Below are 24,441 nucleotides of genomic sequence, written 5' to 3'. Positions count from 1 at the left end.
GCTAATAAGAGGACTTCAATAAAATTCAATGTAATTCCCTTTCTTAAAAATTCCTTCATCTTATCAACTTCAAGATATATTTTATCATTGTTTGCAATCGATTCGTAAATACTTCAATACATAATCCTTTTAATTACTCCCAAAGACATAATTTCGTGTGAAGTGACACAATTTCGCAGTTCGTTAAGTCAGGCTTCGTCTGTCCTTCGGAGATCGATAAATTTCGGTGAAGAATCGCGACCTACAGGCTGAAATTTGATTTCTGGTCAGCGCACCCTCGGCTCGGATCGCCTCGGGCTGTCAATCAAAGCCGTTTAGAAGCTCCTCGAGTGCAGTGTATTGGAATAACCTAGATGTCGCCGATCGAACGACGGAAGGTGGCGAACCAGTCGTGTTCTGCTTCAGGACCCTCGAGAGAAAGCCAGGGGGTTACTGGGCTCCCCTGCGTCTCGATTTTTTCTTTTTAACTCGAGTGTCTCAGGGGTGACTCGAGTGGCGAAAAATCGTGACGAAATTCAACACGTTTCCTGCAGTCTATCTTGATAATTCAATAATCCAAATGTCATGTATTCACTGACGATAAAAATATAGATTTCCCTTAATTCTTGTAACAGAATCAATTCTCCTATCAGTTTTCCTCCTAGCAGCCTGTACGCCGAGTTAAAGCGAAGGCAATGATTCGAGCCAGGCAAAGGCTAGGACTAGAAAATGTGTCTGTCGCGTTGAAAGTCAGCGATAAACAGTGATTAGCTAAGAGACCGGAGCGGAGACCGCAGCCAGACCTTGCACGGCTCGGTAGCCTTCTCTCTCACTCCCTGCGCTATCTCGGGCTAATTACACGTAATAACTAACACGCTTCGCCTCCACGGGCACTGCCATAAATGGCAGTTTCTCGCTGGATCAAAGGGAACGCGCGCGGTCCTCCTCTTTTTCTCGAGGCTCGAGAAAATCGAGAGATTTTCTTCTGCCGATTGTGTCACGTGCGAGTCCCCCCTTCCAACCGTAATTAACGAGTAACGACGTCGCACCGCCTTCGGCACAGGTCAGCGAGGACGACCTAAATTCGCGCTCGTTAAAAAATCCGATATAACAGATCAGGAAACGACGTTGTAGAGAATTCATGCCTGTTCCCGCAAATTTTTTCCTTCGAACGACGAACAGGAAACGAATAAATGAAAATGCTGTTGTAATTAATTGAGAGTCTCCCAAGAATCGATATTGTAGAGTATCCTGTGAATTGTCTGAGTGTTCAGTGATAACGCGACTGCTTGAATTGATATCAATTACTTGATTGCCAATATTTATTCGTACTCGGAACGAATGATCCGCAATTTCGAATTGTAGAAAATAAACGTTCCGTTCTATGACTAAGCGATACGCGATATTGCGAGCTAAATCAGTAACAACAATCATATGACTTCACTAGCCAACGTTTTATACATGTAATTTAATATTTAATAGAGGTTCGCTGAACGATCGCGTCCTCAAATCTTATCGGTGAATATTAAATTATTTTAGACGACCTTTTGACTCATCTTGTTCGCAGATAACGGGAAATATGAAACACTGACTTTAGACACCAGTCTGAAATGAATCATGCGACTTTTGGGCGTACGCGTCATTATTTTAACAACGTTACTCGGGAAGTAATCTTGGTTCATTTCTATTTGCAAACGGCACTGTGAAATCCCGGCTGTTTGCCGTTTAAACATAGTTGTCGGAGTTATGAATCAATTCTTTTAAAGAAGGCGTCAAGTCACTACTTTAAAATTAGAGCTTAGTACTCGATCCAAAGTACCGAATGATTTCAACTATGCACTATGTTCAATGAAAGTGATCTTTCGATTTTCACTCGACGATCGTGAAGGAGAGCAAATATTCATAAAAATCGTATCAGAGAGAGCGGAGTATGAATGTACGTTATCAGCGGAAATGAAACGCTGGCCAAATATCCGTAGAAAAACATCGCGGAGGCGCTTCTGATAAACGAATTGGAAATCGGTCAAGCGTTATTAAAAATCATCATTCGCTTGAGCTTCGGACTGATCGTTCGAGTGAACGAAGAGTGACTTAAGTGGAATTTCTCAGCCACAGTCGAATAAATGGCTGGTTTCTCTGTAAGAAAATACCAAGGAAAAGATAGGATTCACTCGTTTCTCTCCCCGTTATTGACCGGAACCGTCGGGCCAATTCGTGGCGATATCCCGAGGGAAGAAGGAGAGAGCTGCCTCGTCCTTGGTAGAAAACTTAAGGACTTTGCGCTTGAACTTGACACGAAATGGACTAAACGCGATCAATACAACGAGCTTTCGGCGCTTGCGAGCCGAAGCTCCTCCGGTCTGGAAGGTGGCTCGCCGAGCCACCATGCCGTTATCATTCTTGGCGATCTCCATAGACACCATGCAACTCTGTCTAGACCGGAACCTGACGAAATTTGCCTTTAAGACTACGAGCTTCGAGCAATTTTCAGAACGGATCGAGAATTACTTCAGAACGCAATAAAGTAGAAATATAGGGATCACTGATAAGAATTAACAACTGCTCTAGTAACTAAACATGACAAGTACCTGGTTTACCTAGCTCTTTAATAGAGGAAGATAAGAGATAAGATAGATAATAGTACTTCATAATGATAAAAGGACGTACCGAGGGAAATTTGGTTCACAACATATGACTAATTCTTCGAGTACCAGTGAGTTATAAATAATGATGGTTCGTTTTACCATCAGCTAATATCTTTATCAGTCCGAGAATCGAATAGGCTGTTCCGGAATTGGTACTCGGGCCGTTCCAATGATTCACCGTAAATAGGGCCGACGCAGCGTGTTTTACCGTGTCCAGATAAAACGACTACGCTTGTCAGCCTTTCTCGAATCGATAAACCGCTACACGTACATTTTTCGCGAAAACGAGCAACGGGACTCCGGGATATTTGCGATAAAACTCTTGTAATTATATGCGAACGAATGGTAAAAGTCGAACTCTGAGACGAACATTGTTCCTGTTTAAACGGTGTGTTTGAATAAGAGGTTGACGCACTCTTTTCTACTTTCGGTCGCTTCGAAATCGATACGACCATTAGCGCTAAATTATAGCCAATTATATCGGACCAACAGCGAAATAATAAAATTCCAATGGGCTTCTGTTTACACAGCACTAAAGGTCCTTATTCCTGTTTTAACGGTCAATAAAATCGAGCTACCGACGACTCTCAAGATAGCTATGCAAATCTTTCAAGGAGACTCCAAAACATTTACATTTCGTACAGGGCAAACAAGTTTTTGAATTTCTTGTACCTTTAAGGCGAATTCAATCGTATTATCCGCGCGCGCCTCCCACGAGCGGCGCACGTGGATCGACTCTTTACGAAATCGATCGACCTGCACAGATTTCCCTTTCGTGTGCCCCACATGGGCGTTGACACCCGCCGTTCTGCGCACGTAGAAGCCAATAAACGCAGCTGCGGTTTCCGTATATGAACCATCTCGTGAGAAAACGTTTTCCAACGCGTCACATTCTCTCGCACGCAGAACAGGAAAATGTTATTCGATCATTGTTCAACTACAGATACGTCGAACAAATTTCAAAGGTAATGCACGATTCCAAGAGATTGAAACAGGCTGTTTTTAAGTTTTGACAGAATAGTAGAAGCTGATTCAAACGGCGAGCCCAGATTCGTTTCAGCGAGCAAATTAACGAGCGTTTCTTGTCGCTTTCGAAAGCACGCGGTTAGTTCCGGCTAGAAAACACCTACAACAAAATTTTTTCGCACCGTTTCCCGCGGCATTTCACGACGCAGAAATCACTTGGTTCGCGACGCGTCCTCCTCTCCTGTTTGCGTGTCCGACAATTCGCCATGGTACGGAGCTCTATCCAGACACGCCTAAACGCGAACTGGCATGACTCCAGCCAAAACGATTGGCACAGAGATATTCGCATTTTTAGAAGAGTCATCTTATTATAATTCATTTAGAATTAGTTTTAGGGAATACAAAAAAGCTTGTATTTCTTGTATGTAATTCAATGAAATGAAAGCAGCAAACGGCATACGGCTAAAATACAATGAGTTAAGAGTACATCTTGAAACAGTCTATGAATCAACTCGAATTACGCTTGAGGTAAATCAAAAATAAAAAAAAAATATCGCCTCGCTGCGGTGGCCCGACAGATAGGAAAAAAGCAAATCTCCATGAATGGGGCCGAAGGAGGTCTAAGGAACGACAGTTTAAACGTCGGCTTGATAACTCTCTTCCGTTGTCGACTCGTAAATCGTATTAGCATGACGCCGCGTACGCAAAAACTGCTTGCGTTTTCCACCTCTAAACGGATTAAATGGCCACTAAATCACCCGCCTAAACGTTACGCGTTCGCGTCACGTGGCCGGAGCGAGCGTAATTGCCCGAGTTCGTTTTCGTTCCGCGTCGATCGTAAATACGCGCGTACGTATATACCCGGCGTTACATGGGAAATCGGCATTATCCTCTCGCGGTTTGTCCCGCGTCGTGTCGGTCACGGCGTGTTTTAGGGGTTACACGCAAGTAGCGGGGCTACGCAAGAAGTTTCCCTGAATGGTCGCCGAACGAATTTATGGTCGCATTGTGCGGCTTTTAGGTTTGGTATATAGCACTGTGCTACAATAGATTTGGATTTCAATACGCGCCGCGGCTACCGTTTGTTGAATCCTAATTGAACTCCGGGGCAGAATTATCGATAGATCGTGCGAAACGAAACATTCGTCGACAGCGATGTAGAAAAATAATAACGCGTTTTATAGATCGAATTCTTCCGTAAATGCGTGAGACTCAAAGAAGGAACGAGATCCCTGAAAGCCGCAAGCATCTCAGAATTTTCCCAAGACTCGGGCCGCGCGTTATGCTTGGAAAATGAGAATAACAAAGCTCTGTCCCATTTCCTTGCGATCCTTTGTGCGAGTAATCCGCGGCACGCGCTGCAAAACACGCTTAGGCATCCGAGAGATTTAGCCGCAGTCGTTGTTTGAATATAGCAGACAAGAGAACCGTGTGCTCGCGCGCCGGCTGAATGGGAAAAGAGCAATCTGCTGATACGTCCCCGCAAGAATTCATGCGCTGGCGCCAAGAATTCATTCAGCTACGCCTTAGCCTAGCGGATCGTCGAATCGACTTTAAACGCGGTTCATACTCGATTAACTGTTCTTTGAGCAATCGATCAAAATATTTCGCGATTCATTTGATCGAACGGACAGAGCGCAGATTTTTTACAAAATGAACGTGCAGAAAATACAGAACGTTCGGGAGTGAAAACTGAATGTAGGGCAGAGTACAGAAATGAAGGAGTACTGTTTGTAATATTGATGGACTCACCATTTCGTCGAGGCTCTTGAGGTCATTGGTGACTATCTGTGGCTGGGGCCCGTAAATAAGGCACGGTTCCTCCTGCTGCATGTCGGCGTAGTCGTCGTCGCTCTCCTCGGTCCCCGCGCTCCCATGGGCACCGCCGTTCGCCGCTTTGTTCTCGGCCGCGATCTCACGATCGATCTGTCTCTCCATTTGCACGAGCATCGGCGCCAGCATGCCGAATTTGGCCCCGCGTCGCGCTACCTCCAGCAGGCACAGGATCACGTGTCGCTCGTTCTTTCGCAGGATCAGGTCGTCGGTCTCGAAGAGAAGGCACTCGATGATGCCGAGGCTGTTGCGGCACCACGCGATAAAGTTCGACACGTTGTCGCGGGCGAAGAAGGTACCGGGCTTCGCGTTCGGCAAGAACGCCACGTCGCTCAGCTGGCTCATCGGCAGAGCCAGCGACGAGGTCATCGATCGTGTCATCGAGATCTTACGCGCCTGCCGCCGGGCGACATACTCCGACGCCGATTTCCTGACGTTGTTCGAATGCTGCAACAGAAGACGAGGAATCTATTTGTAAAATTTATATAAAAATATTTCAAGACACGTCGTCTATTTTTAATTCGTATCAAATCCCACTGTTCTAACTAGATACACTGCGGAGAATTCTAGCTATACCTGTAATACCGTTTCGCACGACTGACATTCACCGGCAGGAACGCTGGCTGATTAAAGAGTCAAACAGACACCAGATAGCATCTTAACACCCGCTAATACTAATTGTTCCATTAATAACGCCGGTGACCCCGGGTTTACCGCGGCAGGCGAAACGATAAACCGAGCTCTCCGACTTCGCCACGATTTATGTACTTTTATACGGCGCTACCAGCTGCTTAAGTAACCAACTGATAATTGGATATATCTCGCGGATGATGTAAATGAGCTTGCACTGCAACGACTACGCCTAATAACAGGTTTCGCCGCCTGCTCTAGCGTTTTATGGCACCCCGGCGACCTGTTATATTCCCCTTTAAAACATTTTTCTAGCCGGCTCGATTAATTAGGAAGGTATATGTGAAATCGTCGTGAATCACGATGACCTCGTAATCGAGGATTATGCTCAGAACTCGGTTATAGAGTAGCGTACATGCGGTTCTCGGTATCGATACTACGCTGGGAATAAGGGCGGCTATTGTTTCTCAGAATACAGTTTTCTTACCGCCACTGGGGCTACAGAGAAATTCGAATTACGGTCGATCGAAAGTGAAGCATGCCGACGATTTCCTATTAAACTTCGGGTATTGTCAAACGTCGCAGATGTTCGGCAGAGTGACTCAGGCGAAATATTGAACTTAACCCTCTGGCAGAGATCATAGTCCACTTGAATGAACGAGTGTCGCGTTTCCCGTCCTCGATCCAGCTCGATCGGAAAAAAGTTTCGCCAGAAAGGTCAACAGCGGGCATATAAAATATCCAGTGTATCGGCGGAGATTTCCATTAACGCGTTTCAGCTAGAGTAACTTTATACTTTGTCTACAATGAAACGACACTTTTGCCCACCGATGCGGTTTCCAGACGCTCGATTGTTCCCGGCTCGGACACAGCTCGTAGGACAATAGCTGAATTTGATAGGGAATAAAAAATGCACGCTTACCGCGTTTTACAAATGTTTTCTACAAACGCACGGATGAAACTGAACGATATCATAGCGGTTACGCAATTGGAGCGTTGCAAAACTAAATTAAACAGTGGCGGTCGTTTTCTATGGGCCTCGCGCCGCGTATCTGCCGTAGTTAATCCGACTACGAGCGACTTGATAAAGCAGTTAAAGAGGTCAGCCGTGGCAGACGCTGATCGATTGTTCCGTAATTCTTCATTTCCTGCCTCGACACGCTACCGTGAATTTCAATAATCCATCGACTATAGAACACAGCCGTCTGCAACTCTTTCCCCGAGCTAATTTAACAATTCTTTGTTCTACAAAACTACACAGAAACTATTTGTACCTTTTCAAATAGCGTTCGGTCGGCTAGAAATATCCGAGTGAAATTGGAATATAACTGTTGATCGGTTAATTTCCGTTGGAAATTTCCGAAATCGACGACACGGAATCGATTCATTGACCCATTTACTCGTTTTAGAAATCAACTCGACTTCGCTAATAACTCCTCAACGTTAAATTCATAGCATCGATCTCGCTGCAGGATCCAAGAGTCGAAGCTGATATTAATATCGTAGTGAAAGCTGACCGTAAACGCGATTGAAAAATAGAATCGATTTCTATGGGAGCGTGACAAAAACGATTGTGCCCACTCTTAAATGTCTGCATGTAGTATAAGGCGAGCAAAACGGAGGCCGTCGACGCGTTCGCCTAATCTCTGAATTATCCCCATGGGGAGACGTCGGCCGGATGTTGTTAGATAGAATTTTTACGAGTGTCTGTCTCCGCATACCATCGCCTTATGGGCTCCACATGCGGGGGTCTCGAAGATACGGGTCCTTCACCGTCTCGAACCCCAAATTCTCTCTATCACTTTATAAATTATTATTCATACACGAACCTACGAGTTCGAAAACTATCGATATTCGTTTTAAATACGCGTTAATAATTTTCGCTGCAAATCCTAATGGATCACTCCACGATTTTTCTAATTAAGAGACGACCGATGGAAAAGGACCGCGGTTCCATGGCGAAGTAGAATAAATAAACGTGGCTCGTTTACGGTTTTCTTCATGGCATCACGGCCCCCTCGCTCCGCTCTAATTTACCGCTGTTGAATGTGCAGCAGCCATTTTCATTAAGCGTATTTGCCGACGGTAGACGACACCAGGCCGCACATCCTGCCCCGTCAAACTCTCATCTGCCGGGCAGATTACCATAACGGTATGCGAGGCCCAGTGACTCTCATTTTCAACCCCTTTCACCGGTTTTCCACGACGTATGTAATTGCCACTTTCGGTATACCCGATCCTTGCCGACCCTCTCGGTGTATCAAGGGCGGTTCATGGTAGGGTGACACGGTTCAGAGTGCCCTGGAGGTATCTCAGGTGGAACGATCCCAGAAACTTGCTCGGAACTTTCGCAAGATTTATGCAAAACGCCGTGAATCATCCTCGGGAAGTGGACGTACGCAATTACGCTAGAGTACAGTACTATGTAACCGTAATTGAGCCTGTTTTTGCATGGGAAACTGAGAGAACCGGAAAAGAAAAGTTTTTACGCTCGGTGAAAATAGGAAACGCTCGGGGTGCTCGATAGAGAGAATAGAAAACGTCTGCTTTTTAACGCGGTCTACCGTGCGAAGGAGTTTCCCTCTTCGAAATTACAGGCTCTATGCTTTCACGCTCGGGACCCGTGCTTATTAAGCGTTTTCGACCGAGTCCTGCGGACGAACTTGCGTTTCCCTTTCACTTCGCTACACGTACTCGTTACACTGTCTACTCTGCCGCATTCTCAAAAATGTCTTAGACACTTCCTGCATTGTGTCACGATACCACTGCGGATCGTCAATTAGGAGAATATAAAAAAATTCGATGTCTCTCGTAAAACTAGTGAACCTGGATTATTGAATTTTTCATAACATATATCGAGAGATATTTTTCGTCGAGACAAGCAGGATTCCAGAAAAACGGGTATACGCGCAACGTGCAATATCGCTTCTCGAAGGTATAGTTATCTCGTTACGCTAATCCAACAAGAGGCCACAGATACGCTATCTCCGATATACATATGTATAGAAGTACGTAGTCATTAATTACGACGCAGATTATTTAGCCGTGGCAATTGTGCCGGTCAATTACTTAATAGCCAACGAGAGTCGATGTCGATTACCCCTCGTGACAGGCCGACACACGCGGTGGGAAAACTGCCTTCGACCAGTCGTAACGCACCGGCGATATATTAGAGCGAAACCAATACCACCGGTAAATAGATATTTATGACGGGGCTGCGTGCCTCGATTCATCTCAGGCTCACCCGATAATTAAGTTAGCAAACTTACACGCCTCGTCTTATAGTTGCAGATATTTCTATTAATCGACTAATTAAGAATGGAATGTACCAAACGATGAGAGAGATCATTAGTTACATGTAAAAAAAAAAGAGCAGACGAATTTTTATGGACTTTCCCTGTTAGAAAGGTTTGCTTTTCCTTTATCAATTCAGATTCTAAATACAAACATGCGGCAATTAAATTTTAATTGAGAGTAAGAAAGTGAAGTAATAAATAAGTTAATAAAATTTAACGGTCTGCTGGCTGAAACTGCCCGAAATATGATTTTCACCTTTAAACAGCATCTCGTCTCGCTTTCGCGTGCGACGACCACTTTTACAGCTAATCCGTCTGGACGGTCGTCAAACGGAGTGCCGCCGTTTCCACGATTTCAACAGCGTCGTAACACGGATCGATCGTCCGGTTTGTTCAATCTACAGATAACGAGACTTTTCATTTTTTTATTAATCGTTTCTCGTTCCGAGGCAAATAAAATCATGAAATCAGGTTTACTCTAGAATTACGATGATGTACTTTGTTTAATTTCTATGTTATTATGTCTGGAAAAAATTACAAACGATCCAGACTTGCCGCACGGATCAGAGTGATTAATCTTAATTACCGAAGCATAACGAAGATTGATAATAAACAACTGTTGAGAGATCAAACGCGGCAATACGTCTACCGGGCAATTGCTCCTTGTATTAATTAAAATTCCTTCTCGTGCGCCGGTCTATCTAACGCACTGACCCAGCTAGTAGATTAATCTTGTTACCCCGGGAAAAAAGTTTATAACCAGATGAGAATGATATTTCAATTGAGCCAACGTACCTGGCTTTTAAAACCTGAGACGTGGTCCCGCGATACTAGTCAAGAAAAGTCAACGCGACGATGAGGTTCATAGGACTTTACGACTTCCCTGAACCGCGTCTCCGCATGGACCACCCCTTCGGGGGCGGAACGATTTGTTGTCGACTGGTCCAGCCACCGAGGCAAACATTTTTTCAAACGGATACCGAAAATAAACAGACGGTCGTCCTTCCATCCGGCTTTTTTCAGTCTAAATATACCGATTCTTCCCCCGCGTACATAAAGGGACGGCGTTGGAAAAACAACCGACGGAAATAGAACGGAACCCTACTGTCTAGGACTCCTTCGAGGATTTACATATCTTTGCCCCCGTCGCTTTGTCCTATTGTAAAGTCGGTCTCGTTGCTCGACGGCAAAAGTTCGATTGACAAAAGGGCTCCGAGATAAAAAATGATTCCAAAGAAAAACAACATTTCTATTTAGGATAATTATGAGAGCTCAAAATTCGTCTGCGTTCGTGACTCGCTTTTAAATTTCTGTCGTAACGACCAAATGAAATAAAGAAGAACCGCGCGGCTGATTGTGAGTACCCACATTGTACGAGCCATGAATAATCTAACTTTACATTGAATGCGAAATGCTCTCGTTACTATTCAACAAATTCCCCGTAAACTGTGCGCAGGGGTGATAGTAACTGGCAGGTATATCTCGATTAGATTCGGCCTTGTCGATCGCAAAAATGGTCGGCCTTCCGAGAAGGATAATGATCAGCCGGGCAAGGACGTCCACGGCCAGGATGTCCCTCTTATATGTAAATGTATGCAAAACGCGCGGGATATGCTCGCGAAACAAGAGATCCGGGGGCAGAGATAACCGAGACAACGCGTGTCAGAACGCGTCTCCTGAATCGTCAACAATTACGTGTCTCTGTTACGCGATTTCTCCGACTCCGCGCTTGCCAATTTCGTTCCCTGGTTTCTTTCCATTAAATGCGCATAGAATTTTTATAGACGTCTACTCGGATCTAATAAAATTCTTTAGGGTTCCATAAATAAATTCGAAACAGAAATTGAACGGGATTAAAAAGACCTTGATAGTTTGAAAATAGCCGCGAAATAATGGGCACAATTCGAACGGATAAATTTATTAGGCTGGTGCCCGAAAACCGAGCGACGACCCGTTTACCCTTTTCCCTGCAAGCGTGACACAATTAATTTACATGATCGAGTAAGGACAAGCGTCGTTTAATCCCAATTACGGCGCGTCGGAGTTTCTTCCACTAGGCTAATTGGTAAAAAATCATCTTCGTACCGGCTTGCAGGAAAGCGATTCTTGGAAGCTTGGGAAAAAGGGGGACACGGTTGACGCGTGTAAGTAGCGAGCCGATAGACCTCGATCGAGAGGACGCCGTAAATTCTAATTCACCGCCAGCCGCAGAAGAGGGAGACAAGGAAAGCAGACGTCGACAATTGCGGTTAATTAATCTACGCGCCGGACACTGTCTAGAAATTTTAGCGATTACACTTTTTATTACCGGTTTCCCAGCTTTCTCCAATAGAATTTCAGTAGCTGAATCTCAGATCATTCAATTTTCCTATAAGAGGATTTTTACTGAAGATGGATATCATTTATCCTTGAAACGTCGCGATTTTGCAGTTTGTCAATGCACGAAATCTGGCGAAGAGTTAATACTCAATTTTATCTCGTCGCTGCAACCGGTATAAAAAGCTTTGCAGGGGTTGTAAGCGTGGCCCACGAGCGAGCGTCCGCGGCATATAGCTAGGAAACGAACGCTTGTACGGTATCGTGGCTCGTTATTAGCGTCGGTCGTCGTTATAAATTCATGCCAGAGAAATATTTAGAGTAGGCAGCCGCGATAAAGGGGCAGACGGAGGGGGGGAATCGGGTCGGTCTACATCGGCTGCGCGCCCCCGTTGCGTCGGCAAAGGATTATACCAGACCCTTCCTTCTCTCTCTCGTAAGCCGCGTGGAATTTCCGATCCACGGGGCCTGCGAGCCACCTTTTGCGACCACGTAGACTTTACGAGCCGTGACGAGAGGCCCAAGGTGGGTATGGAAAAGGGAAGGGCGCGGTACGAGTAATAAGGTACGAGCCGAGACTCGCGATAAGGACCCCCGGTGCTCTGGATATGGCTCGTTCTCTTCCCCGGCTGACACAATTTTTACGCTCTCAATAAGGACGAGCCACCTGGATTTCTATCTGCTCACCATTTCCCCTATCAAACGCCCATACAGAAAGAACGATCCTCCAGAATTTATCATTATTATATAAATTATTGCGAAAAAAGAACTCCGATTTATATATAAATTATTGGATCAACAATTACACGAAATACATCAATTGCTGCATGGACCGTTGTACGAAATATTGTATGCATTTTTACTATAATATTTGCGGCTGACAATGTATGGTGCGAAAGGGGTTGGGCGCGATCCAAAACGGAGTCTTCGTAGATGAGTAGATGAAAGTCAGCGCAATGCCGACACGCGAGAAACTGCTCTATGGGCGTTCGACGCACGGCGTACACGACCAGGGGCTATATACATATGTATGTATTTATACAAGCCATGTTCTTTCGACACGCAGCGTCAGCTTCCGATGGGCTCGAGTTTCAGGTTCGGGATTTAGTTTGACAGTCCCGTAGCTGGACACCATCGCTCGAGCGCTTCGATTGTCCGCTTCGATTAACTCGCGCACCGTTGCCCAACGGTAATTAGCTGTCCGCCGATTTTACGCGAACCCGTCTGATTCGTGGGAGTCTCGTTTTTATCCCGTTTCCATCGTTACCACTACTTTCCTCGTTATCATCCAAGTGTACAGCGTAAATAAATGTAAAAGTATTATTCAAGATTATCATTGCTGCTCAATGACAATTGTATTATTGTAATAAAATCATTGTATGGAAGATCGTATCAAACATTGAATTACACATTACGATATTATTTTATGAAGTATTCTATTAATTTCTATTATGACTGACAGTGCATAATGCAAACGGGTCAACGTTATAATTAGATACTGTTTATCGGTTGAAAGAATTCGTCTAATATCATGTGTTGTAAAGCGGGATATTTTGTAAATGTGCACGGTTGTCTCTTGCCTTTATCCGAAGCTTTCAATCAGCGATAGAAAAGCTATCGAGCCATTCATCTTAACCACAGACCGGTGGTAACAGCTCCCGGGACAAGCCGAGAAACATCTGAAAACTAACAGCCGGGACAACACGATCTAACTCAAAGATACAACCGGTATCAACCGTTAGAAACGTTTCGACGTCGGTCGCTGCTATATGTATACCGAACGCGTGTCGTTAAACTAGTCCCGGGCTGGACTATAAACCGAGCAAACTTATACGCGGCATTACGAACCGCAACGACCAGTTATTTTCGCCCGATGCAAATTCGCCTTTTATCTCGATTGGAAATTCCGCGGGACTTTATCGAAGGGGATTCCTGCGAGCAACCCTTTCTATTAAACATTTTACACGTCCGTTGGCACATTCTACGTGGCACGTGTGTCAAAATGTTGCAACAGTTAATAATAATAATACCAGGGCACCGTAATTTTTACCGATCTTTTCGCGCCTGGCTAATGATCGCTTCCAATGCCGGCGACGACATTCTTCCCTTGCGTCGCCACGAGAACTCGTTTCCAGTGCGCGCATTCTCGCCAGTGTTAAACGACAGATTCATTTGACCGAACTATCTCACGGAGAGATCGCGACTATTCATCTCGTTTTAATATCTGCTCGACTTTATGCTGACAAACCTTAAACGCTTTGCACCTTCCCGTTGGGAAAGAGAAGCACTCGTTTCTTTTCGCGCTCGTGATCGTTCTCACTGCAGTTTCCTCTGCGCGCGCGACTTAATTCGTAATTCAAGCGGCGTTGAAGCAACAGCTTCCGGTGGACGTCACACACGCATCCTCCTTCCTCTGTGTTTCGCTTCACCGCGACCGAACGTACGTGCCTCTTTTAACGCGTGTGTGCTCGTTACACTCGTCGTTTTCACGTTACTCGCGCGCGGAATTTTTAAGAAGCTTCTGAGAAACAAACTGCCTTCACGGGAATTCGTACTACCTGCGTCGGACAAGAATAATCTTAATCTTTTAAACACCTGTAATAACCATCCCATGCAACGGTACTTCGAAATTTCCAATAGTCGAAACACAAAAGTGTCCCTCGTCGAGTTTGCCTGCAATTACCGTTAATCTTTCTGGTGGACGAGCATTTATACCGGTCCCGAGCTTATTACAATAGCCGAACACACCCTAGTCCGTGGAAATTACTCTTTAAACAAAATCTCCCTACAACAATTTTATTATCCGCTTCCTAACACGTACAATGTACAAAACGACTTAATGACCGGAAAGAGTACTGCAATAAAATAGAATTGCCGCGTACCAGAATTCTACCTGCGTTCATCCGTACGGATACCTAAACCCGGGTATTCAAATCGCACTTTACGGCGGTTAAGAAGGTTCTAGTTTTAACGGAGGTTCAGGTCTGGTAATCCGCTAATCGCTCTACAGGTAGGTACTCACTTTACACAGAGCGACGCCCGTGTCCAATCTGTCCATGAAGTTGTCAACGTTGATTCTCAGCTCCGGATAGAGAGCGTTCAGCCACTCGGCCAGGTCCTCTTTCATCGCGATCAGATACTCCTCCGAGGACTTGAAAGGTCTGTAAGACCTCGCCTCCAATAGCACCGACATATTGGAATCGATATCTGAAACCATACGAAATCGAACAATTAGACGATACATTGATACGAATCTTAAACGATGTACAATTAGATGTCGCGTAGATTTTAGAAATCACCTAATTAGAGGACTGAAGATCGAGTAAAGTGTATTGTTTATGAACAGAAATTTGTGTGACGAATGAAAACGGTGGAAACTAGTCGGTTAAGTGAATTAGATAGGCTCGCGGATAAGGCACATTGTTTCTGGTGAATTGAAATTTATACCGCGTTCGGTTACTAAAGTAAGTGCTCAAGCGCCGCTCGATTGCACATTATTAGAATCATTCTAGCAAGCGTTTAATTCATTTCGGTTTTATTTATAGATCGAGTGGGTGAACGTGTACGATCGGTTTATAGGCTGAGTCCAGGTATCTTTACGATCTTGAGAAAATTATTGGCTAGGCGAGACCGTCCCTCCTCCACCTCCTCGTTCACAATTGGCCGTAATTTGCAATTAAGATTTCGAACGCCGGACGATCGAACGTCAAACGAATTGAACGTAGTGTGAAACGAGTTGCGGGCAATGAAATCGCGAGGGATTTGCGAGACAATGCTCGGGGATTCTCCCCAAGTTAAAACCGGTTAAAACCACCCCAGAGAACGCTGTCCTCTGCACAATGTATCCCAGCTCCGTGCCATATCGCGTTCCCAACTCCCTTGGCTACCCTCCTCATAAATCTCCATTGCGGTCATAAAAGGATGATTCCCGATCGAATGGACTACCGTACTTGCCCCCCATAGACGGACTGACCGTCCTTTCATTTGCTGTACGTTAGTAAAACGAGAACCTTCTTTTGTCAGTAGTTTTGTTATACGATAGGGGCTCCGGTTTTATTGCTAGCTCAATGGTTAAACAGCAGTTCGACGGGAACCAAATCTATCGTCCAGTTCTGCTAGTTTAGTCGGAGTCGATTCAGTTCATCGGTTTTATATTTCCGATAAACTAGCTTATAAACTCGAAAATACATATTTCAGAGTGCACTCTATTAATTTTATATCGATTTCACTGGATTGAGAATTTATACCCGGCTGAGAGATGGTCGAAGGTCCCGAAGAAGGAACAGGTCTTGGAAAAATTCGCTAACAATAAGAATCAAACGCAACTGTTGGCCGTTGGGTCGGATAAAAATCGACGAAGGGCACGCGACACGAACAAAGGCGAGACCGAGAAAGGGCAAGGCGTAGGACAAAAGGCATGGAAACGTAAAGCCGCGGTCGGAGGGTTTATGCGATATCGATACGGGTTTCTTTGCGTTCTTTATTTCAAAGGACTACGATACTCGAATTGCGATTTGTTTGAAATCGTTAGACAGAATCAATTACAAATTGCTAAGATATATGAGATGCAATTCTTATGAGACCTTTCAGTTTTCTTATTACACGGTCATTGTGGATATCGGCAAAAGGTGAGTGTTAAAATGTCAGCCCGTTTCCCTGGATTCTGATTTACTCCTCGTTTAAGCTCCCGGCGCGGGACCCCGTGCAGTCTCACGTGCCACAGGTGCCTCCTTCTTAAATGGCAAACTGCAAAGTTTATCTCTTCCTCGTTCAGTGAAAACGTTGCCGCGAGTGGCATTTTCCGCGTTCTGTCCTTGCGAATGAATTCCCGCGTGATTTACACCCTTCGTCGTTCCAACATCGAACCCTTTGTCTACCGTAGGTCGGACACCGGTAATCGAAATATGAAGAACACAGATAGGAAAGCTCGTAGAATAAATTTCGAGTCCTGTCGTCTAAAACTTTCTCAAAGCTTATTAACGACGAAATCATGGAGAACGAGGCGAGACGTTCGACGCGTTTACGGCTCGTAAAACGTATAGATGATTTCTCTAAAAGCTGCTGTGGCTGGGAGAGACTTGGAAAATTTTCGACCGTAGAAGACGGAAGTGTATCGGGGATTGTAAAACGAGGCATGCTCGTTTTCATACACCTACCTACCCGGGGGATCGGCAACACTTTCACGAGTTCCGGCACAAACGCGATCCCTATCGTTTCGCGATAAACTCCAATCGATTTATGTCCCCCTGCATTTCTTCTGACCACTTTCATTCGCGATGACGCGAAAAGAAAAATGGAATCCACGTAACAGAAATTCCTTTTCTATTTCTCACGAGCGTAAACAAATTTTCTAATTACTTGCATTCCTTTGCGCAAACAATCCGACGGGACGGGTACACGAAAAGAATTGCAGAAAGGTTCAAGATCAAAGCGTGAGACTAATTAATCTTCCTCAATTACCTCGGACCCTCGTTTTCATTCATAATGCTCGATTCATTCATACGCTCGTTCGTACGATTCCAATTAACCTCGTTCCAAGAGCCGCGAATTCTCGAGGGGGAAACAATGAAACCCGCCGATCTACTTACTCCGCCCACTGTTCTCGTGTGTTCGCCTCATCGTTTTCACCATCGAACCCATCCGCTGCATTCGAAATTGCCGATGCGACGCGGAAATAATGTAAGTCCGTCGACGTCGGGGACGGGTAAGAGACAAAGTTTAAAAACTCGGTAACTAGCAAAACGGGGAAGGGCTCGGTACACTGTTCTCCCATTTTCCGTTCGCATCTACTCGTCCACTCGAGCCGAGTGCGCACACACTCGACGTCTCTTACACGGTTCTGTCTCCGCGTCCGCGTAGCGCATCGCGCGATATACCGTTACACAGAGCTTAAGTACGGCTTTAAAGTACGCTCACGTAGGTAAACTTACGAACCCGGGAGCCTCTCTTTCATGCCCTGCCGAGAAGGAGGGCCACGCACCTTTTCATACGCCCGTCCCTTTCGCGCCGCGCCGGTTCGATGGAATAATAAAAACCCTAAGGCCACGGATAACCCCTTCCTTCTTTGCCCGGAGCTGCCGCCAGATAACCGGTGAACATTTTCGTGTAAATTTTTTCGGCTTATCTATCGAGATCGAACGAATCCGTCGGTTCGTTCTCAGACAAAAATTACGTAACGGTTACATAAAAAAAATGACGTAAGGATTAGAAATGAAAATTAGAGTCGCCCGCAATTAATAACGACTCGGTGCCAGCTTGGATCGATTAATCATGTAGACTCGTGCAGACTCGGTTTTCCTAATCGCTTTCGCGGATTCAATAACGGCATAAACTGTGATAAGCCGAATCGATAATTTTCACGGAATTAACGATCATTTGCTCTTTTAACGATCAATTAAATGTCAACTGGATCGCAGTTCTTGCCACCTTTTTTCCTACCTATCCACGATTCCGCATAATTAGCTGCGATTTACGTAATATCCTTGCCCGACGCGATAATTATCGACCGCGATCGTTCGGTGTCATAAACGGAAAGCCAGCGCGAGTCAGTAGAAATGTAATTTAATCCTCTAACTGGAAATCGATCGTGAACGATGATCAGACAGATTTAAAAAAACGATTCTCTGTGCACAGGATTTTTCTACGAAGTCTAACGACGGCGTGAGCAAGATTTTTTATTGCGAACCCTTCGGACCTCGCGGTCGTTCAAGGAACGCACGGTATCAACCCCTTTCCATCTACGTGTCCAGCGTGCACTTCAAATGCCCCCCTCGATAATACCCGAGTGATTTACAGGCACTGCCCGCGTAAAACAGTCCCGCGATTTTCCAAGGAATCCGATACTTCATGCAGCTTATCTCGCAACTCGCACCCACGCGTGGGACACGACGATCCCGACTTGTGTTAAATGCTCTCGAAAGCGCGGATACGTCTCGCCAAGAATTATCTGTCGTAAATAAGCTCGCATATCTCGAGAGTAGTAAAAGATGGACGAGTGAATTTCCGTCCGAAAGTATATTACGGAATTACATAAAAAATTGAAACGACGCTCGATCCTTATCGACGACCGTTTAAACCGCGTAAACAGCACTTCGTGAAATGCTGTATCTGTTTGCTTAATGGGCATTTGGTAGGAAACGAAGGTGCAATTGTATAGAGCTAATAACCATATTCCATAACGAAATGGAAACGAGCCAAGGGGAATAAAAAGTGTCCGGGTGGCCGGCGTGTCGTAACACGCGGAGAGTAACGATTTCATTCATTCGCGACGAGGAAAATGAACCTGTTTCAACTCGTGCACGCGCCTCGTTGGCATGCGCCGCGAATGCAGATCGCCGTAAGGCTCGCTCTCGAAATGCCTGCATCGTAATACCGTGGAACACGGCTCCGCGGGGATAAGGGATATCTCCAGCCCCGTATCGCGGGCCGATAACGTCCGAAACGTTTCTGGCCCTGTTCGTCGCGCACCGATCACGCACGAGCTGCCCGATAAATCGTAATGAATGAAAATAATATGGTTTTTCAAGGAAACGAAATGAGTAATTCTCGTGGTTTCGAGAATCATAAGTCGGCCTGAATCGTTGTAACGAGTCTGTTAGGGTTCAATTGTCCTCGGTCGAGACAATTACAAGTCGTGTAAATTGCAAAGCAGCGACAAGTGCAATTTGCGAGCGCGAATTCCGGGCGAGTTATCGCCGGCCGAGAATAGTTCTCGCTCTCGCGAATCGGATTATGCAAAAGTTGTCCTTATTCTTAACGACCAGCCGCGACTCAGATCCTTATCGATCCGGCGACTCCGTTTTCATTGAAGGATCGAGCAAAGGATAAAACTACGCGAATCGTACGTTCGATCTTAACGACTCTGTCAGAACCGAGCAACTCCCCTCTGTGAGAATGGCTCCTAATTCGATTAAAATGTGTCGCACGCTTGTGTAACCGTTTCGGAATATCCTGCTCGCTACAATTTATCATGTCGCAATGGGTTGAAACAATGTCCTACTGAAATTATATTTTATTTCGAAAATCCGCTCGAAACGTTTATCCATAGAATCTTATGTAGCTGCAGGAACGTTTCAGAGCTTTGGTCGTTACGATGCATCGTGTCGCAACAGGCTGGAGGACAATGTTCTCTAAAATTCTATTCCTTTTCTAAAATTCTGTTTACACGTGGGAACGTTTATCTATAGAATCACGCGTTGCTAAGGGAATGCTATTTCTGAAGTTCTACGTCTGTTTCGATGGAAGTATCACCGTAAAGCCATCAATCGCGAACGGGAGAGGGGGGAGGCGAGATGTAAAATAGAAAGGCGTTCGACAGCTTGAAATCGGTGACAAAAATTCGGTCGTGTAAAATGTTAAAATATTCAGGCGACACGATAAGAGAGCGTGTCGGATCGAGATGATTGATCGAACGGGACTGGTAAACAAATACGAATTTAGCCACGCGACTGTATGGAATCCGTTATCTGTGCATACGCACCGGATGCCAAACTTTTTCCTTGGATAATGTCGCTGGAGAGATTTTCGCTATAAATTATTCGCCATGATAAATATTAAGAAACCCGACGACGGCCAACAGATTTACAGCTGCCGCGATTTGATAACGCCAACGTTATTTAGTCATTCGTCAAATTCTAATTCTTCGCCTTTTTCCTTGGCAAGGAAAATTTCAGAAATACGATTTCTGATCGGATTTAAGCCTGATGTTGCCAAATTGCAAACTTTTTAATCGAATAACGAGGCTGGGAGCTGAGGTTCAAAAACCTGTAACGCGACCCTCGACCTCGACAAAGAAACGGGAAGGCAGTAACATTCTTTCCTGACAAATGCTGGCAAAAAGAAGAGGAAGAGGCGAGCGGCGCGGAGCCTGAAAATAGTTCGTCTCGCGACGAAGGGGCACGCGTAGAATTCGCTCGGAGAGGAACGCGCGCAGAACACGCGCTCGACGCGCTCCGCACCAAACTGACCGGCAGAAAATCTTGTGAATGAACGGGCTTCTCCCATTCACTTTTAAACCGGCCGCTGCCGCGCACTCGCCATTCCAACCGAGTTGCCCCCTGCTGCCGGAGCCGAGGCTCGAGCACCTCTTCGGATTAACACGTTCCCTACTTTTTCGCGTCTTGAGTGTGACTCTCGCTTTTAACACCCTTGAGTCCAAAAAACAAAATCCTGAGAACGCAGCCTCAGACATTTGGAAGTCCAATTTTAACGAGTCATTTACAAGATACGGAGCTTCTCGTAAATGAAATAATAATCATTCTGAAGAGTTCGAATCCGATGAGATTTGATTCGGTGGGATCACGCGTTACCGGTGCTCGCAACTTTCCCCTGTGGCCGCGCAAATATTTTCATCGCCATTGTTTACGCGCGCGCTCGGTTGCCTACTAGTTTTCTTAACCGCCTTATTTGCATTCCCGGAACCCGTGTATCAAGACATAATATGCAAATTTCCCCCGGCCGGAGCATCCATCTTCGCGGATCCGGCGCCTTCTTTATTCTTATTATCGCTATTTATTCGAATTTTCACTCTCCGTTTCCATTAATCTCTTCCGCTTTCTCTATTGTCCCCGGATAATCCGGCGACGATCTTTCCGCGCGAATACATTATCGTTCGGCTAACAATAACCCGGCAAACTAATCCAGAATTAATGAAAACGATCTACGGGATTATTAAAAAGTCCCATCTGCGACAGGGACCGAACGTCACCTGCCTCAATGTCTCTACTAGCTAAATAAGAAGTTCCTAGCTGACTCGGGTCGCACTTTCCAAGAGTAAGTACACCGCAATTCAGTTTGCGATCAAAGACCCGACAAATTGCCGCACGCCGGTGATTCATCATCGGCCGTTTAGAGCCGAGTTTCACGGGTGGGTATGGCGCGGTTTCGAAAGAGATGCGCTCGCTGGTACTGTGTACGATCATATCTTAAAAGTGCATCTGACGATTCGCTATCCGCCAACATCGAACTATCAACCGTGGTATCTCGACTGCCGGTTCTCGCGTTTCCTCGTGCGAAATCTCGTGCCGCGGGAACCTTTGTCTAACCCGGGATCTTGATCTCCGCACGATTTCCGAGAGAGGTACCTCTAACCTCGCCGATGGAAATTGAATAAATCTATGTACTCGTCGCTATCGTTGGACAAACGATCCGAGAGATAAAGAGACCCGCGTGTTCGAGCACCGCGGTGATAAACGAGATACCGATTTGAATTAGGAAACAGATGCTACCCGGAGAAAATAATGATTACTAGACTTCGATGCCTGGCGAATTCTTATGAATCGAATAATTTCTATTAAACGTAAATAAAGGGAAATTATTGAGATAAAATATCAGTCGCGATACTAGTTTAATAATCGCAAGAATCTGCAACTTATTAAACGAGATACCGATTTGGATTAGAAAACAAATGCTACGCGGGGAAAATAATGATTATTAGACTTCAATGCTTGGCGAATTCTTTTGAATCGAACAATTTCTATTAGACGTAAATAAAGGGAAATTATTGAGATAAAATATAAGTCGCAATACAAGTTTAATAATCGCAAGATTTTGCAATTTATTAAAAGAGATACCGATTTTAATTAGGAAAATATTGATTATTAAACTTCAATGCCAGCAGGATTCTTATGAATCGAATAATTTCTGAGTGATGTATATAAATAGAACGAGATAAAATATCAATCGCGATACAAGTTTATCAATCGCAATTCACTCCTGTATAAAGATTATCAGTACGGAGAATCGTCACTCGAGGATTTATTTATTCGCGATACGTTAATCACGTCTCATTTGCCTTTTAAGCGTGTTTTAAAAACACGCTAAGGACAGGTGAGTCAGCATCGCGCGCACGGGAAATTTATTAAAGCTTTTAAGGTAAATCGAATTAAAAATAGATGTCAACATCTCGCTAAGGACACCGGGCATAAATCACTATCGAACCAATCATAATACCTTTTTATCCATTTACGCAGTAGACATAATTCATAGAATAGGCGACTGACTAATAGATAAAGTGGATCTCAGAATCCTGGCCTTTCAAGTCAATGAATCTCAAAGATCAACCTTTAGTCATTCGTCTCGAAGTAAGAATAGTAAGATATCAGTTATTGTTTAGATCAATTTCAAACTACTTGCAATCTTGTTGTACTAACGAGATAACAAAGTAACTAACAACACCGTCTAATCGTTTGTTCGTCCGGCGACCGCTGTACGGCCTCAAGGCAAAACACTTCTCACATTGAATCAATAAAATACTTTATTGGACATACGAGCATATCTTTTTTTTCGTGGCACTCGAGATAAAAACCGAAAGCTGACCCAAGGCGACCTGTTGAAATTACGATTATTTATGATAATACGATTTATAGGACGATTTGAACGCTGTAAAAACCTAATATGTATTCTAGCTCAGCGTAATCAATGGAACTGACTGCTTCTTTGTTCTCACGTCCGTAAATATCATTTTTCACTCTGCTTGCTAAGTTAGAAGATAGCAAAATATGGAATGATAAGGAAAATCGTAACTAAGAAATTTCAATACTTTGGATCACGAATTACTTAATGAAAATTTCCAATTCTCAGCTATATCATTTACATAAACGATCAATTATCTACGTACCCACACTACCCAATTACGATGTTCCAGAATCGACTAATTCCGTTCGCCGATCGTCACGCGATTATCACGGGCAACGAAAGTTCATCGAGTCGGGAGATCTTCCGAGACATGTTCTCACACTTAAACGCGTTCACGACCAGAAACGTTTTCATAAACGTTACACGTATTTAAGTTAGAGCACACGTTTATAAGAAATGACAATTTCAACTAGCGTAATGCGATTACAAATTCGTGCTAGCAATATCACCGAACCTAAAAAAACGCGGGACGGTAAACTGCGTCGCACTATTGCAATCAATACGTAACACAGTCATGATTTCGTGAACATCATGAATGTTTCAGCTTCTATACAAATCTGATCATCTGGTTTGCGTGCAGAATCATTTTTTGACGTTGTATAATAGATTTCAGTAATCGCAGTAGAGAAGAGTGACGATGTCTTTTTACTCACCCTTTTCGATGAGGTCCAAGGTTGTTCACGTATCCCTGACAGGCACACGCGACGATGAATATATTTTAACTAATTGAAACCCGGAATCGTCTCGCGCACGAGACTGACAGTTCTCATCGGGCGTTCTGTCGCGTGTTACGCGATCGATTCACCGGTCATGGGCCAACAGTCTCACACTTTAGCGTACGATTGCCGGTAGAACGTAGTCAACGAGATACGTGAACGCGTCGCGTGTATCATTCAAACTTGGCACAGAACGATTTGAACCAACAGCGGTAACCTCTACGCACTCTCCATCTCCATACCTCGCGCGTCGCATCCCAACTAGAGACTGAAGCGCCTGGCTGCTGTTCACCCGTATTAAATGCGTCGTCGCAGCGTGAAGTTGCTCCCTGTTCCCAGAATTCGCCGCTCGGAGGCGGCAGAGTATGGCTGCGTCGCGACGCGCCGGGAGAACTGAAAATACAAACGGACGGAATGAACGCAACTGAAATACCGATGAAGTTCGTGGGCTCCCTGCAATTTACAGTTCTCATTTTCCTTTCAAATTACCATCACAGTTGGTAAAAAGCCTATTTGCAACATATTCTGCAGCCGAATTAGTTATGCAATGTATTTCATCTTTTATTCAAATCGCTTTTGATATTTCAAAAGCGCAGAAAGTTATTTAAAAAATCTCTAAATTCCGAAAAAGATATTATATGATAT

General features: G+C 44.8%; 1 protein-coding gene across 2 annotated transcripts in view; it reads right to left on the bottom strand.

Moving 5' to 3' along the window:
* Window positions 1–24,079, bottom strand: part of LOC108632921 (GAS2-like protein pickled eggs) — a 41,071-nt gene extending 16,992 nt beyond the window's left edge. For both annotated transcript variants that reach the window (XM_018037800.2, XM_018037801.2), the window contains exons 1-3: window positions 23,734–24,079; window positions 14,688–14,872; window positions 5,343–5,870 (exon numbers count right to left, since the gene is read on the bottom strand). In XM_018037800.2, the coding sequence (XP_017893289.1) occupies window positions 5,343–5,870; window positions 14,688–14,858 (699 nt within the window). In that variant the 5' untranslated portion in view covers window positions 14,859–14,872; window positions 23,734–24,079. The remainder of the gene's footprint in view (window positions 1–5,342; window positions 5,871–14,687; window positions 14,873–23,733) is intronic.
* Window positions 24,080–24,441: the final 362 nt, after the last annotated feature.

The sequence above is a fragment of the Ceratina calcarata genome, unplaced genomic scaffold, assembly GCF_001652005.2.
Source record: "Ceratina calcarata isolate Rehan_Ccalc_2016 unplaced genomic scaffold, ASM165200v1 scaffold178.2, whole genome shotgun sequence".
NCBI lineage: Eukaryota > Metazoa > Arthropoda > Insecta > Hymenoptera > Apidae > Ceratina > Ceratina calcarata.
Note: the sequence above shows the minus strand (reverse complement) of the source record. Positions and strands in the feature narration are given on the sequence as shown.